The following is a 15596-nucleotide window of genomic DNA, read 5'->3' as shown; positions in this document are numbered from 1 at the left end:
CATGGACTCCAGCCTGCCAGGCTCCCCTATCCAGGGATTTCCCAGGCAAGAATACTGGAGTGGGTTGCCGTTTCCTCCTCCAGGGGATCTTTCTGACTCAGTGATCCAACCCACGTCTTTTGCGTCTCCTGCATTGCAGATAGATGCTTTACCACTAGCCACCAGGGAAGCTTGAGTCTAGAGTTACCTTTGAAGTTTTAAATTTGAGTGACAGAAAGTAGTGATGCCAAGAATAGAAACAGGTAGGTTTAAGAAAAGAAGGATTAGAGGGAAAGAGAAGGAATGGGGCTGAAGAGATCCTTAGAAAATCCCATTTTCTGGACTTTTTATTATATTTCATTATAGTGACATTTGTGATTTTCACAAAAGCCCACCTGTTGCCTGCAGTGAGAAATCTTTATACATGCTAGTAAATGTCAGCATGGGTAATCTATAAGTTTTCATGTTTTTTGAGTTATATTTTATGTCTATTTTAAAATACTGTATTTCTAGATTGTTTTGACTTCAGTTGTTTATTTATGATTGGTTCAGGAAGTCTAGATGTGGCCAGAGTAAAGACTCATAGCCAGTGGAAACCTGGTCCCCGCCATTGGCAGAAAGCAGGGACACCCCAGGGCCAAGAGTATTCTTAAGTTTAAAACTGTTGGCTTAGGAATCATCCCCAAAGTGTAGTGATTGTAGTGATGTGAAGTGCTGGTCATAATGGCCACAGCGAACAGCACTGAGGGAAGCCATTAATGCTGGGCTGCTCACCACTTAGTACCCCCCGTAGCTTAAGGAGCAGCTGGTAACACTGGGGTTTACAATTACATTTCTAAAGTTAAAAACCAGATATTATTTGGAAAGAATATGTGAAAGAAAGAAAAAGGTCCTTTGAAAATATTGTTCTAACTGTAGTAGTAACTGCAGCCCTCTCAGAAGCAGTCCTGGGAATCACGGATCTGGCTTTGGATGTGTACCTCGTGTGTCTGTTTCTTTTCTAAAGGGCCAGTGCCACCTCTCTCTATTCCTGCCCCACAGGGAGGGGCCTGTCTGCTCAGCAGCTTCTATTAGATTTATGTTAGTCTGTGTGTGTGTGTGCTCGGTCCTGTCTGACTCTTTTGTGACTCCATGGACTGTAGCCCACCAGGCTTCTCTGTCCATGGGATTCTCCAGGCAAGAATACTGGAGTGGGTTGCCATTTCCTTCTCCAAGGATCTTTCCCAATCCAGGGATTGCACCTGCATCTCCTGCATTGGCAGGCAAACTCTTTACTACTGTGCCACCTCTTAGCTTGGGCCTCCCTTTATCTTCCTAGAAAAAAAGAAACTAAGGTTTTACCTTTGGTTAAAGGTAGTTTCCAAAGTCCATTTTAGTCTTAGGTGTAGGTATGTTTTGTTGTATGTCAAAGGTCATTTAAATCCAAAGTGCTGGCAGCTTGCAAATAGCCCTAATGTCGCTTTATTTGTACAGACTGATATCCATGCATGTATATCAGGAAACAAAAGGATTAGGAATTAGGAACTATCCACTGTGCACCTCAGGCATCAAGTGTATTCTCTGAATTTTAACCACACTATGGATTCTGTTTTACAACATCAGTTGTTTTATTCGAGTTTTATTGTATATTCATGATTATCAAGGATATTCCTTCTACCTTGTTTTATTATGGTTCTGTGAGTAGAAAACCTTTAAGAAAGAAAATGATACATGTTTTTCTTATCCTCAAATTTTGGTCTTTGTCTCTGTTTGCCTGACCACAGGCACATCAACATTTTCACCATTGTATCCAGAATCTTCTGAAATAAAAGCACTATTCTTACAGTATTCTCTTGAATCTATCATCCTAGTATCTTTATCACATATTTACTACTCAATATAAGCTGAAACACAAGAACCTTTATTATGTATCACATTTCCTAGCTGTGAACAGAACAACCTATGCTACCAAATGAGCCACAAGAGATATAATCACGTGATTTCCATCTTCATTTCTGGAACAAGGTGAGCTGTATGGATGTATGTACATAGTGAGTAGAAGTAATCAAATGTTTTAAGATGTGGTGCACTCCAGTGAATGTTTTCATTCATACTAAATGTCATCCTGCCTGTACACTTCTGGTGATTGCTGAATGGAGCTAAAAGGGCTGCTTAATTAGGAAATAATAAGACGTTTACCAGAACAAACAGCTTCTTATTGTACCTTCAGGACCAAAACTTAGAGGCCCGAGTTCTTTAAGTGATTTTTTCATCATCAAATAATCAGGTCTTTGTTGTTGTTGTTGTTGTTATTTTATTTATTAATTTTTTTGTAATTTATTATCCTGGTCCTGACCCTCTCTTTCTTTTTTTTTAAATGACTCAGAAGTTCTGTAAGGTACAGTTCCGGCGAGGCAGAAAAGGAAAGACGACCTCAACAGAAGTAGGTTACCTTTATTCAGGCAAGGAGGGGCGACAGTCAGCCTAATGACCAGGCTGAGCGCCGAAAGGGATCAGGGAGGCTTCATACTTATAGGGAGGTTTGTGGAAGCGATAAGGGAAACGTCAATCAGGCGGGATATTTTGAGTATTCTTTTGTTGAGATGACACTTGTAGTTGGGCAGGGGGTGATAAGTCTTCTGGGCGGGTGTAGGGGGTGGTAGGTTTCTGGATAGGGGGTGATAAGTCCCAGATAGATGCAGCTGGCCTGGAGCATCAGGATGGAACTAAAGTTATACTTTGTTTTCTCCGAAGTTAGATGATTCAGCAAGGGGCCTTTGAGACTGTTGTTCTCTTTTCTAGGCCCAAAAGACTCCTTCAAGTTCTCTTTGTGAATTGACAGTGGATTTTAAATTACTTATATCTTTGAATTTTGATAGTTCTTGGCTCTAGGGACATTTTGTCCCTTCTAAAAGTTGCTCTCACTGACTTGAGTTCAGTGGTACTGTTTGCACCCTCTTGGGTTTTTTTTTGTGGTCCAAATCTGGAGCCCACTCAGTCAGACTTGCTGCAGGAATAAGTAGAGTTGTGAGGGCCTGGAGGCGGTTCGTGTGTGCCTGCTCGGTCGCTCAGTCGTCTCCGACTCTTTGCGACCCCATGGACTGTGGCCTCCAGGCTTCTCTGTCGATGGGATGGGATTTCTTAGGCAAGAATACTGGAGTGGGTTGCCATTTCCTTCTCCATAGAGGTGGTTCATGGGTTGCTTAGCCCTCCATGAGGTTTGTGGAGGGCTTGGTGTGGTGTTCGGGGCCTGGTCCGTGGGGCTTTGAGATCTCAGGCAGGAGGCGGCCCCAGTTGGGCAGGTACAGGGGACTGTGTGGGTTGGGAGGCAGACCCAGACGCACATGTAGCTGACACCTTGTCAAGTTATTTCCCTTGCCTCACCCTCTTGTCCACCTCTGAAAACAAGAGTCATCCTTGCTTTTCTTTCCAGGTTAAAGATTAAAAAAAAACTAGACCTGCGGGGTACAGACCACAGCTTTGCATAGAGCAGGTGCTCACTTGGGACTCTTTTACCTGGATGGATGGCCATCCTATCCTGCCCCTTTTATGTGGATGTCAGCCTTTGTTTTTGGAGCTATTTTACTAATTAAAAAAAAAAAAATTTGAAAAGTAAATATTGGAGCAGAGAGAGGGGAAGGAGGAATCAACGAGTGGGTGGATGGAAACCAAAAGGAGGGAGGAAAGTGGAAGGGGAAAGAGTTAATAGGGAGTTAGCAGGAACCCAGGGGGGTGGGTACCAGTGATGAGGGGATAAGGGCAAAATAGGCCGTGTTGGCCAAATTAGCATTTTTTTTCAACATTTTACAAGTACCAGGGAATGAGGAAAAACAGGTCTAGTTCACCCAGCTTCTCTACAGCTGTCTCTGTGCCCTTCAGCCGGTCTCCTGTTCTGTCCCTCATTGCCTGGGTTTTCTGGGGCAGGGCCCCAGGAAGACAAAATCTAGTTAATGTTTTTGGCACATTCATGATTTCAAAATTAAATGAAGTGCTTACTTTTTTCTTCTAATTCTTTTTTTTTTTTTTTTAAAGGAAGAAAATGTAGCCTTTGGATCCCCTGTTGCTTAGTAACTGAACCTTTTGTATAATTGGTCCGAGAGAGAATAAGAGATTTGGTTAAGGAAAGGAAGGCAAAGTTCAGGTGCAGAAACTAGTGGGTTAGGAACTTTTGGAGCAGCCAGCAAGCCTGGGGGGTAGGGTAGGGCCTGAGAAGGTGAAGGTGGAGGAGAGGATCTTAACCAGAGAAACTGAAGGGAGGCCAGATAACTTCAACTGAGTTTAGAGCCTCCCTGGTGAAAATGTCTGAGGCACTGCAGTATGTGAGTGGGTTGGGTTTTTGTTTTTTTCTTTTTGCCCCCTTTCTGGTTTTGCTGGGTCAGACTTTGCCAGGGCAGTGCTTTCTTTTTGCAAATCAGGAGGAAATGATACAGCAGAGTTTAGTGTAGTGTAACTGTATTTGCTAATGTGCTTTTATAGTTCAGCTCACAGAACTGATCAAAACTGATGAAATGTAACAGGGAATGATCAAATCTCTGAAAGCAGGGCTGAGCAGCTGTCATTGTTTGAGGGCAACAGAGAGCCGGCTGGCCGACCGCCCCAACTGCCATCCTGTTCTCTTCTGCCCTGGCATCGCTGTTCGCTCTCTAGGGCGCAGACATCCCTTCCAGAGCAAGGCAGTCTCTGGCCAAGCCTGAAATCCTACCACATTTTCTACATGTATGTGTATTACTTTTTAAATTGCCAGGGGAAAAAAAATAAACATTATCTTTTAAAAAGGAAAACTGGGTACATTTTCCAAACACATTTCCCTAAGCGATTGCTCTCAAAAGTTAAAGAAGTGGAAGACTGTTCATGACTGTTGGCTATTCTTCACATGTTCTCACTGACTAGATGATACCAGAGCTTCGGTGCTCTCATTCTAGAAAAACCAAAATGGCAATGAAATGCTTCCTGAACAGTTTTACTGATGTACATAATTTAATGGCATTCTGTGTAAATAATGTGATGCTTTTGAAATGGTGTTGACTTCCTGGATTGTAATTAATCTATGAGTTTGAGCCCTTTAAGGTTATAATAATAATGAACTTTGTCATGTGATTGAATTCTTTTATGTGTAATTATTTTGTGTTCCCCACAAACATGCATAATATCATTCCTCTAAAATTGAGTGCATGTTGGTTATGAAGCAGGATGCTCTTTCTGGCCTGAGCATGCTTTAAAATTATTCTCACATTGGTAAAATACTGAGAACATGGGAGGAGAGGAGTGGGAGTGAAGTTAGGACATGAGTTCTGCTGGGTTTGGTGATGGGGAAGTGGGCAAGATGCCTTTTTCTGAGCCTGGGTAATTTCAATAAGTATCATAATGAACACAGTTAGGAATTTTGCATGTACAGAGTCAGTTAAGAAGGCCAAAATAGTCCTGGGAAATTTGTTAACAGCAGGTCCTAAAGCAAAGTTGAAATACTGGTTTAGTATTCCTTTTGTGACTCCAAATGTAGAAAGGGAAGGACCCTTTTCAACAGAGTGGAGCAGAGGCCCTGACTGGAATGTTAAGTGGCAGGGCTGGCAGGCAGGTAGGAAGGGCGAGTTCTTTGCCAGGAATTAGCTGTGGGACTTTGGACAAGTCACAGCCTCTTGCTAGAGAGACTGAAAAAAACTGTACCAAAACCTCATCTAACCTTCACAACCTTATAGCTCATTGGGGAAAAAAAAAAATCGGAGACCCAACTCTGCCCTTCTCACCAAAGGCTGAGTTCTCCCGGCTTCCCCAGTGGGTACCTTGCCAAGGTGGAGTGGTGGATGAGGAGGAAGTCTGTCATGGTCCTGCTCCGTCGTTTGGAATAAAGGCTTAGGGTGTTCAGTTCCTGAGTGAACTTTCTATCCTGTGGAGATCCTTTAATGATGTCCAACTATTTTAATAGTTAGATTAAATATTAATAACTTAATTATTAAACTATTAATAACCATTTTAATAGTTAGATTGAGTGCTCAGCTGCAAGTTCCTTCTCAGCCTGGAAGTCTTTTTAGGAGGGGTATCTCTGTATTATGAAAAGACTGTTAGTGGCCCATGGGCTGTAGCCCGCCAGGCTCCTCTGTCCATGAGATTTTCCAGGCAAGAATACTGGAGTGGGTTGTCATGCCTTCCTCTAGGGGATCTTCGCGACCCAGGGATCAAACCCGCATCTCTTATGTCTCCTGCATTGGCAGGCAAGTTCTTTACCAACAGTGCCACTTGGGAAGCCCATCTCTACTCTTTTCTGCCTCCCCGCCACAGAGCTTCCCTGAGGAAAAAACACCTTGAATGTATCCAACTCAGCCCAGTGTCCTGCATGGGAGCTAGATTGCTTTTGCCAGTCATGGGTGTGATGGAAATAGACTGCCCACTTTCATGAATACCTTTTCCTATTCTTCTAATACCCTTTAAGAATTTATTTTTAGTTGTGTAACTTGGGAAGGCTGCACCATTTTTCATGTATTACCTTCTTGTTATTTTGTCTTGTTATTGGTTATTAGTATCTTAATGAAGAGTGTGTTCATTGTTCTGTAATGTCAGCCTCTTCTTATTTAATGTCAGAATTTAATAATTGCCTCTATTTTCCTTTCTTGATAAAATCTTATTTTGTCCATATATTACCCCATATAATGTTTGTCTTTTAGCCCAAGAAATAATTTTGTAGTTCTGTACTTGTGTTCCTACTCTGAAATGTGTTTCCCTGAAAATTTCCCTTAAATTTTCTTTCACTTTAAAAACAGTTGCCCTACCCATGAGTATTATGGGTCTTTTGTTTAATCCAGAAGCAACCACTTTTCACGTTAGACTTTATTTTATAATTTCTCCCCTTTATTGCTTGATTTTCCTTACTGTTACAAAAGCAGGGTGACTGTGATGTTTGTGACAGAAGAAGCCTGGTAGGGGTTAGATTCCCCCTAAATTAGCCACTATCGAAGTACAGCTTTTGGGGGAGGGGAGTTTGGGGGACAGAGGGTAGGTGTATGTGTATGGCTGAACTCCTACCCTCTTCACCTGGAACTATCGCAACATTGCTAATCAGCTCTACCCCAATACAAAATAAAGTTAAAAAAAAAATACAGGTTTTGAAAACCTTTGCCTGTTTTTGTATTGACTACATGATAAAAGTATGCATTCCTGTTGGACTTTAGATTCTGGGCCATGTTTCTAGCTTTTATTTACACTCCTCTTGGGTTTGGTACAGCTGAGAGAATACTTAAAATATGCTGTAATCTTTGTTACAACTCTGCAGCTGGTTACATTGTACCTCTGCAATTGATTCGTAGGCTACAAGTTAATATTTTAAGCTATCCTAGAAGTAGCAAGTCTGTAGGGATCTAACCCTGCCCCCGATAGTTTTCTTTCTCCAACTCTTCCCTCTTTAGAAGCTAAACCTGATTGAAAATGTGGCTATCTCTGCCTTGTGATGTTTAATATTTTAGATATGGAAATATGGGAAGCATAGATGTGAGTACAGATAATCCCCAGTTTGAGAATTGGCAAATAAACTGCAAGAATACACCATCTGTGACAAAAATGCAGGTCCTAGTTCTAATAGTAAAACTATTTTACTTATATCTGATGGATGTTTGTGATATCATTTCTATTGGAAAAGTATGTTCCCACTTTGACCTTGAGAGAAGCCAGAGTTTAGAAGTGTAGTGGGTGGAAGTAGGGTAGAGGGGAGCTTCAGGGAAACTCGAGAAAGTAGTTCTATTCATCAGTTCCCCCGTGGTTTTTTCTTTTTTTCTGTATACTCTCAGACAGTAGACTAATTAACTTCCATAATTAGCTTATTGAATGATTTGACTTTATCTTTCTCATAAGAAAACACACTAAACCCTTAGTATTTGTTAAAAATGTGTGGGAAAAACTAATCAGAGGCTTGTGAGGTGAATATTTAAATGCAGAATGGTTTTCTTCTTGAAGGAAATAATTTTTTAACTGTGAATAATATTTTACAAAAGATAATTTACTTTTAGGGGGGCTTGGGGTTGAAGGTTTTGGGGTTGTCATCCTGAAATGTAACAGCCAGATGCCTAGAGAACTGGATTGCTGTCAACTTGGAAACTCTTTCGATTTTTCAAAAAGTATATTGCTGTCGGCCTGTTTTTTGTTAATCATCTTTCTTCAGAAGGTGAGTCTGGAGGGAAACCAATTTAACTAGATTTTAGTTAAAAGAGGTTGTGGTTTTAAAATTTGCTCCAAATTCATGGGTCCAATTTTGTGATAACATAATCTTCCTTGATTACACCTAGCACTCCCTCTTCTACCAGTTTGTACATTTATAGAATGCTGTTTAATACCTTCATTTTCTATCTTGTATATGGTTTTTAATGGTCTTTAATGGTTTCAGGCATGTAAATCTTGTCACCTCAAAAAATAATTCGAGTCCCTAAAATAGGAACCATGTCTCTTCCTAATAAACATATTTCACCTGTTTCCTTGCTCCTTGCAATCCTGATGCATTATGCTAATAGATTTGAACTGTATTAAGTGCCTTAAACCAAAATTCCAAGTGAAATTGCCCTTTGGGTACTTACTGTCTTCAGTGGTTTGTTCTTTTCTTCCTATTTTGCAAAATAAGTTTTGGCTGGGCTATCCAACTGCACTAGAGCAAACAAAGGCAAATCCCATCCAGGCAGTGCATGTTACTAGTTTTGGTGATAGTTCTTGACTTATATAATTTTCCAATAGGATCTAAGTCGGTGAGATGAGGGGAGGTGGGGGGAAGACAAAACCCCCCACCCCCCATGTAAGTTTGAGTTTAAATTTCAAAATAATGAAATACGTGCTGCCTTTTCAATGTTTTTTTGTGGCACCCTAATTGTATGCTACCGAGATAAGAAAATCAGACACCTTATAAATATTAAATGGCTTTGCAGGCACAATTAATGAATTGAATGAGGTTACTAAGATTCCAGAGGGAAATTTTCAACACCTATATGGTTTATTTTACATACTCACAAGGTCTCCTGATGTGTATGACAGCATAAAAGCCAGAGACCAGTGAGGAAGGTGAAAAGAGAGAGGAGCAGGGCAGGAGCTCCTGCCCTTATCCCCAGCACCCTGCTCACCAGGCCACTGTGCCTTTTTGCCTCTTCAGGCTCCAGTTTCTTTTCTGAATATTTGTGGTGTCTGCTTTGAAGTCAGTTCTGCATTCAGATCCCATCTCTCCCACCTCTCACTGGGTTCCTGCTGACTTTGGGGCTCAAAGAATGTGGGTGGCTTTCTCAATTCCCGTGTAAAACAGCAGTAATGTCTGTAGCAGAGTTGCAGCAGGGTTAGACTTGGTATGCAGAAAGTGCCTCAAATATATGATGACTGTTTTAGGCAGCTACCGTTTACTGTTCTCTACGCTTATTCCTGCCCCCACCCTGGCTCCCTTTGTCCTCAGCACTGCCTGGAACAGAGCAGGTCCTCCAAGTGTTTTCCCTTGTGACACGATTACATTATCTTGGAAGAAGCCATAGTCAGCTCCCATGCAGAATTCCGTGCTTTGCGGTGCTGTTTGACTTCACGTCACGGCTGTGTGCTTGTCTTCAGTGGGCTTTCTCAAGCTGTCTTCCTTGAGAGCTCTGGAGAGTAGGGACTTGAACACTTGGTGTGACCCACCCCCCCACCACCACGTGTGTCCCCCTTGCCAGCTCTATGCTGTCCGTGTGTGTATGTTAAGTTGCTCAGTCATGTCCAGCTCTTTACAACCCCATCGACTGTAGCCTGCTAGGCTCCCCTGTCCTTGGGGATCTCCAGACTAGAATACTGGAGTGGGTCGCCATGCCCTCCTCCAGGGGATCTTCCCCACCCAGGGATCTAACTCACGTCTCCTGCAGCTTCTGCATTGCAGGTGGATTCTTTACTGCTGAGCCACTGGGGAAGCCAGGCCCTCCACGAATGTTGGTAAATGAGCTGAGATTATTGCCCCAGAAGCCCAGCTGTTCAGGGCTCTGTGTTATTTACAAAGTAAATTCACAGCTGGGAGAAAAGTGAGTCTTCAATTCACAGCTTCTTTTTAGTATGTACACTCAGAAAGCTTCAAGTTGACAAATGCCAAAAGGTCTTTAGGCCTTGGAGAGATTTAATACTTGTACTGTGTCCAGGAGTTTTGAAATTGTATTCTGATGTGATTCAGGTTGTGAATCACACTTCAGGCTTGTTCATTTGTAAATTGGTTTTTATGGATGCATGTCTGCAGGTCTGTGTCATAGAATGTCGTTTCTGAAAAGGTGGTGATCTCATCTGGAGGCTGACGAGCTGCAGGTTCATTGACACTGGCACCGCTCAGGGCCAGGTTTCTGAGCTCCTCTGTGCTGGACTCTAGTGATTAGAACAAGTGACACTCGCAGCGTATTCCCGGTACCCAGCTGCTTCACGGCTGCCCAGGGATCTGTGCAGGGCAGGGCGCCAATGCCTGTCCTCCATGCTCAATAGTGGCACCTCGGCCCTGAATCACACGAACAGTCAGATTGCCTGAGACTCTGCTCTCATGATGCCTTGTTGGGGCTTCCCAGGTGGCTCGGTAAAGAATCCACCTGCCAAGCAGGATACGCAGGTTCCTTCCCTGGATCAGAAAGATCTCCTGAGGAAGGAAATGGCAACCCACTCCAATATTCTTGCCTGGGAAATCTCACGGACAAAGGAGCCTGGCAGGCTATAATCCACAGGGTTGCAAAAAAAGAGTCGGACACGACTTAGCAACTAAACAATAACATGCTCTTTCTCAACCATTTTCAACATAAGTTTTATAGTTTCATATTCTCAGCCATCTTTGAGGTAGTTTTTTCTTTTCTTTTTTAGTTTTCTGTCTGATGCTTTCCTAGTTTATTCAACTTCAATTTTTATATATAAACGATGACACTTGTACAAATATAATAAACCTAAGTTCGCTATAAGAAATTATTCTTTTTTGTCTCTAAGGAGGAGGAGCGTTCTCTGTTTAATGTAGACTATAGGCAGGCAGGTTGCATTGCTTCTTGAGTCTTGTCTGCTGTGGGGGAAATGTTAACAGGGCCGCATTTTCGAGGTGATGGCTACTTAGGGGATTGGGTAGGGGTCTTCCTGTAGCCTTGTTACCATGGACGACATCTCCACTGTGTGGTCACGGGGGAAGCAGGGTATTCTCTCTGCTCCAGGGCTCTCCCACTTTTCAGGTAAAGATCTTCTTTAGAATAAATAAATGAAAATATGCAAACATACATACATTTATATCTGTGACATTTGTTGTTGATGAGTTTTAATTTCTCAGGTTTTTGAGTTGTGCAAAAACAAAACAAAACAGTGTTTAAGGATTTTATTTAATAGTAGGTTTACTCTATTTTGTAGATTTGAAGAAATTTAGATACAGGACTTTTCCCCTGTATATTTCACCATTGGCTAAAACAACATTTCCACAACAAAGTTGCTCAGCTTCCGCACCGCTTTCTAAACAGGCTACCTTTCCCTCCAATTAGTGTCATCACGTCCTCAGACCAGCAAGCCAGGCGTCCTAAGTGTTTCATCATGGTTTTCATCATGGTTTAGTAGAATGGATGCATGTGGAGTCAGGAATCTGGATTCTTGAGCTGGCTGTGCTCAAGTGATTTAAACTTTATCATCACTCATTTTTAAGTACACATGAATAGTCTTTATTTTTCCTGCCTCCTATGCATCCTCAGGCTTTTGTGCTTTTTTTTTTATGACTGTGCTTCTAGGGGAAGATCTGCCCTTGTGTGGCACTTGCCACAGAAACCATCCTCCGCCGCCACCCCCCCCCAACCCCCCAGGCCTGCATCCTCTGGTGATGTTTCTTGGCCGGAGGCTGACACCTCCGGCTTCATTCCCAGGTCACCGTTAGGGCAGACTCAACACTCACTGATCTTTACAGCCTGTAGAGAGAAGGAGGCATATGTTTACTGCACAGGGCCATTATGCTACATGTATGGATCTCCTGATAGAACGTGGAGTCAGAATCAGGCATGCAATGCAGTATGCTCCACTTTAGAGATGCTCTTTTTAATATATGTGTATATAGCGGTGTTGGTGGCTCAGACGGTAAAAAAAAAAATCTTAACTGCAATGTGGGAGACCCGGTTTTGATCCCTGAGTTGTAAAGATCCCCTGGAGAAGTGAATGGCTACCCACTCTAGTATTCATGCCTGGAGAATTCCATGGACCGAGGAGCCTAACGGGCTAGTCCATGGGGTTGCCAAGAGTCGAATGTGACTGAACAATTAAGACTAAGACACACACACACACACACACACACACACACACACACAGAATGGTGTTACACTTTGTCCCTTAAGGATGTTAAAATTGCAGAGTTTCTTGGTTTGTCTTTTTAGGAAAAATTCCTTGCAGTTTTTTTTCTGTAGTATATAGTATCTCTGCTGCTGGAAGAGATGAAACATACTATTTGGTCAATGGCAAAGGCTAGTTTTGATAAGTGAATTTGTAGCAGTGGAGGTGTTTTCAGAAACTTTACCAGATTTCTTCATTTTTAATAAATAATTATAGTCACCCCTTTAAATGCCAAAGGACTTCAAAATAGTTCAGGCAAGTATTTATAATGCCCAACATTCTGTTTACTGTGTAGCTGTAACACTGGGATACATATGTATTTTTTATTTTTTTATATGTATTTTTTAATTAATTTTTTTTTTAAACTACAGGAGCTCTTACCAAAGTAAAGGAGAGTAGGCGACACGTGGAAGAAGGGAAGATGGAAGTCCAAAAGGCTGATGGCATTCAGGATCGCTGTAACACTATTTCTTTTGCTACTTTGGCTGAAATTCACCACTTCCATCAAATTCGAGTAAGAGACTTTAAATCACAAATGCAGCATTTCTTACAACAACAAATAATATTTTTCCAAAAAGTGACGCAGAAGTTGGAAGAGGCTCTTCACAAATATGATAGTGTTTAATGACTGGACGTTGGATTGTGGACTTTTTTTTTCAGTTCAAGGATAATTTCTATAGCAGAATACAAACTGCTGTCAAAGAACTATTGCCAACTATCAGCAGTGGTACAAGGATGGTTTTGTGTTCAACTGAAACTGGGCTGAATATATAATTATGTAGGAAAGAAGCAGTTAATATGGTTATATAATAGAAACAGTACCACACATTGTAACTAAATTATACTATGTATGCCTACACTACCATTGTAACTTTTGGAATAATGAGTATACTATTTGCCTTATTGCTTTTTGAAGTATGGGTATTTTAGTGCATACTTTGTAGACCTCAAAACCCATGAAGGGTCTCAAAGAAGCTGGCTGGTTAAAAGCCTGCTGTGGATGCCTTTTTACTCTCATAGATTGGGATTACCTAAATTCAGCCTATTCTCTGTTTACAAACTCCAACTAGAGCAGCTATGCGACTTTGTGCCTTTAGACTCTTGGTTTTTCATTTCTCCACCCCACCCCCCACCCCTTTTTAAAGTAACCACAACTTTTCTGATGGAAAGAGTGAAAGGCCAGTGCACATAATGACAAACTGCTGGGAACCTCCTGTTGGCACGGGGGGCAGGGTGGGAGGATCAGCTGTCATCAGTTTGCCCAGCGAGTTTTGTCTCCGGGATCGATGCTGGCGAGCACAGTGGAGGGAGACTCATGTTCACCTTCAGAGAGGGTGTCTGTTAACGAAGAAGATGGTGCCACTCTGTTCCCTTATATGCTGCAGTAAGCCTAGTCTCTTCACTCAAGTGTCCTGGAAACTTGACGTGGAGATTTAATCGAACATGTCTTACAACCCGGAGAAGGGGTCTAATCTGTTGGGGACATGAGCACAGAATCAGTGACAATACACACTCGGTTTTAATTCTTAAGAGAGTTTTCTTTTCTTTTTCTTCTTTTTTAGCTTGAAATTTTTCTTTTAATATTCAGTGTGTGTGTGTGTGTTTTTTAATGGATCTACACTGTTAACTGGTTGAGACTCCACTGTGATTCACTTGTTTACTTAATCAAAAACTTTTCAGGGATGTCTATAAAATTCAGTGTTATACGTGATGAAAAGTAATGTTGGTTGATCTAATGAGGGACCAGAAATAATTTCTACTATTCCAAATGCTGATGGAAAAAAGTAATTTTTTTTAAAGTATTGATAAGCCCCCAGGACATTTAACCTTAAAAATTACTTTAAGTATATTCTTTTATTACTATAAGGGAAATACAAATGACTGATAAATACCAAAAATATTCAAAAGCAGCTTAATCTAAAAAGCACAAAGAGATTTTGGTTTGAAATACCAGAATCTCAATGTTTTTATAGTTGCTGAGCTCAATAATGTGATTCTTGAGTTTACAGGTTTAAAAACTGTCACTGAAAGGTTAAAGTGTCTACTGTTTTTAATGAAGTCAAACTTATGCTGCCTCAGAAATCCCTGGGTATTCAAGTGGTAACATAGAAGTAAAGAGGTCAGTTTGAAATGTTGGTGAGTCACATTGATTAAAAGAAAAGGGTCAATTTGCAGATAGTCATACAAAGTGAAGGTTATTAAAATGATTTCTCAATAGCACATTTACTCGAAAAAGTAATCTCACATGGGTTGAATTTTTAAGATCAGATTTGATCAAAATTTTATACCTTAGGTAACTTAGAGCCAGATTTAACATCATGTGGCTTTGTCTCTACTACCGACATGTGGAACTGTAACCAAATATATTATTCTCTAAAAAAATAACTTTCTCCTGTTGATTGCAAGATACAGTTCTATAAATGAAACCCATATATATATATATATATATATATATATATATATATATATATATGTTAATTTTATTGCAGAAGTTTAGAGATGATAATGATAGCATTTAATTTAAGTTTGAGTCTGTATTGGACAAATAAGCACTATGCTTTTCAAATGATTGGAAAATCATTTTTATTTGCCTCCTTTTTTTGACAGTGGTTTGATTTTTTGTTTGTTTAAGTAAAAATCACTAAACTTGTGCAATGGTAGCATGGAAATTATCTGAGGTGTTTTGTATGATTGTGCTTTGGCCAGGGTGGACATAGTTCAAATTGTAAGAGCTAAAGATTAAAGAGCAAGAAGGTATAGGTTCATGCTGCCTATTTAGAAGAGAACTTTCATTCTTCAGAACTACATAACATGATAATGCCACTGATTCATAAGGGGTTTAAATTAATTCTATGGGGTAGGACACCAGGATCATTAGTGTTCATTTTCATCTAAGATCTTTATCTCTCTAACGTTCTTGGTCCTATTGAAACATTTCAGTATACAAAAATACTGCAATGTTAATACCCAAGAGAAAAGCCATCATAATGTGTATGCTGGTCATTATGATCAGTGTGGTACAATTTTTAAAAAATAAACTATCATGCCCTTCATGCCATTATTTGTCTTTTTTTCTATAATTCATAATTTGTGATTAAATATGTATTTAGAAGAGGGTATGCACTTGAGCCTGGCTTTGCTGTTTTAATTAGAGACAGTTGTAGTTGTTTGTGTGCTGTAACTATAACGCAGCGAGACTGGTTCTGCAGCTCTGCACTGGAGCTCTGTAACTCTTCTAGAGCCTCTTATCTGAAGGTATATTTCAAACCTGGAATAAGGGAACACATTGGAAAGTGAAATGGAAAGCCAATGCCCATTGGCTTGAATGGAGTTGTAACTGGGATTTT

The 15596-nt window shown here is 40.8% G+C and overlaps 1 protein-coding gene across 4 annotated transcripts in view; it reads left to right on the top strand.

The window, feature by feature from the left end:
• Positions 1-15596, top strand: part of SNX18 (sorting nexin 18) — a 49636-nt gene that overhangs the window by 14636 nt on the left and 19404 nt on the right. For 2 of the 4 annotated variants that reach the window (XM_061129798.1, XM_061129799.1), the window contains exon 2: positions 12621-12763. The exons of 1 other annotated variant lie outside the window; for it this stretch is intronic. In XM_061129798.1, the coding sequence (XP_060985781.1) occupies positions 12621-12763 (143 nt within the window). Of the gene's footprint in view, positions 1-12620; positions 15303-15596 lie in introns of those variants that run through there. One more of the 4 variants, XM_061129800.1, reaches the window with a different exon arrangement.

This window comes from Dama dama, chromosome 25, assembly GCF_033118175.1.
Source record: "Dama dama isolate Ldn47 chromosome 25, ASM3311817v1, whole genome shotgun sequence".
Classification (NCBI taxonomy): domain Eukaryota; kingdom Metazoa; phylum Chordata; class Mammalia; order Artiodactyla; family Cervidae; genus Dama; species Dama dama.
This window is presented reverse-complemented; position numbering and strand designations above follow the sequence as displayed.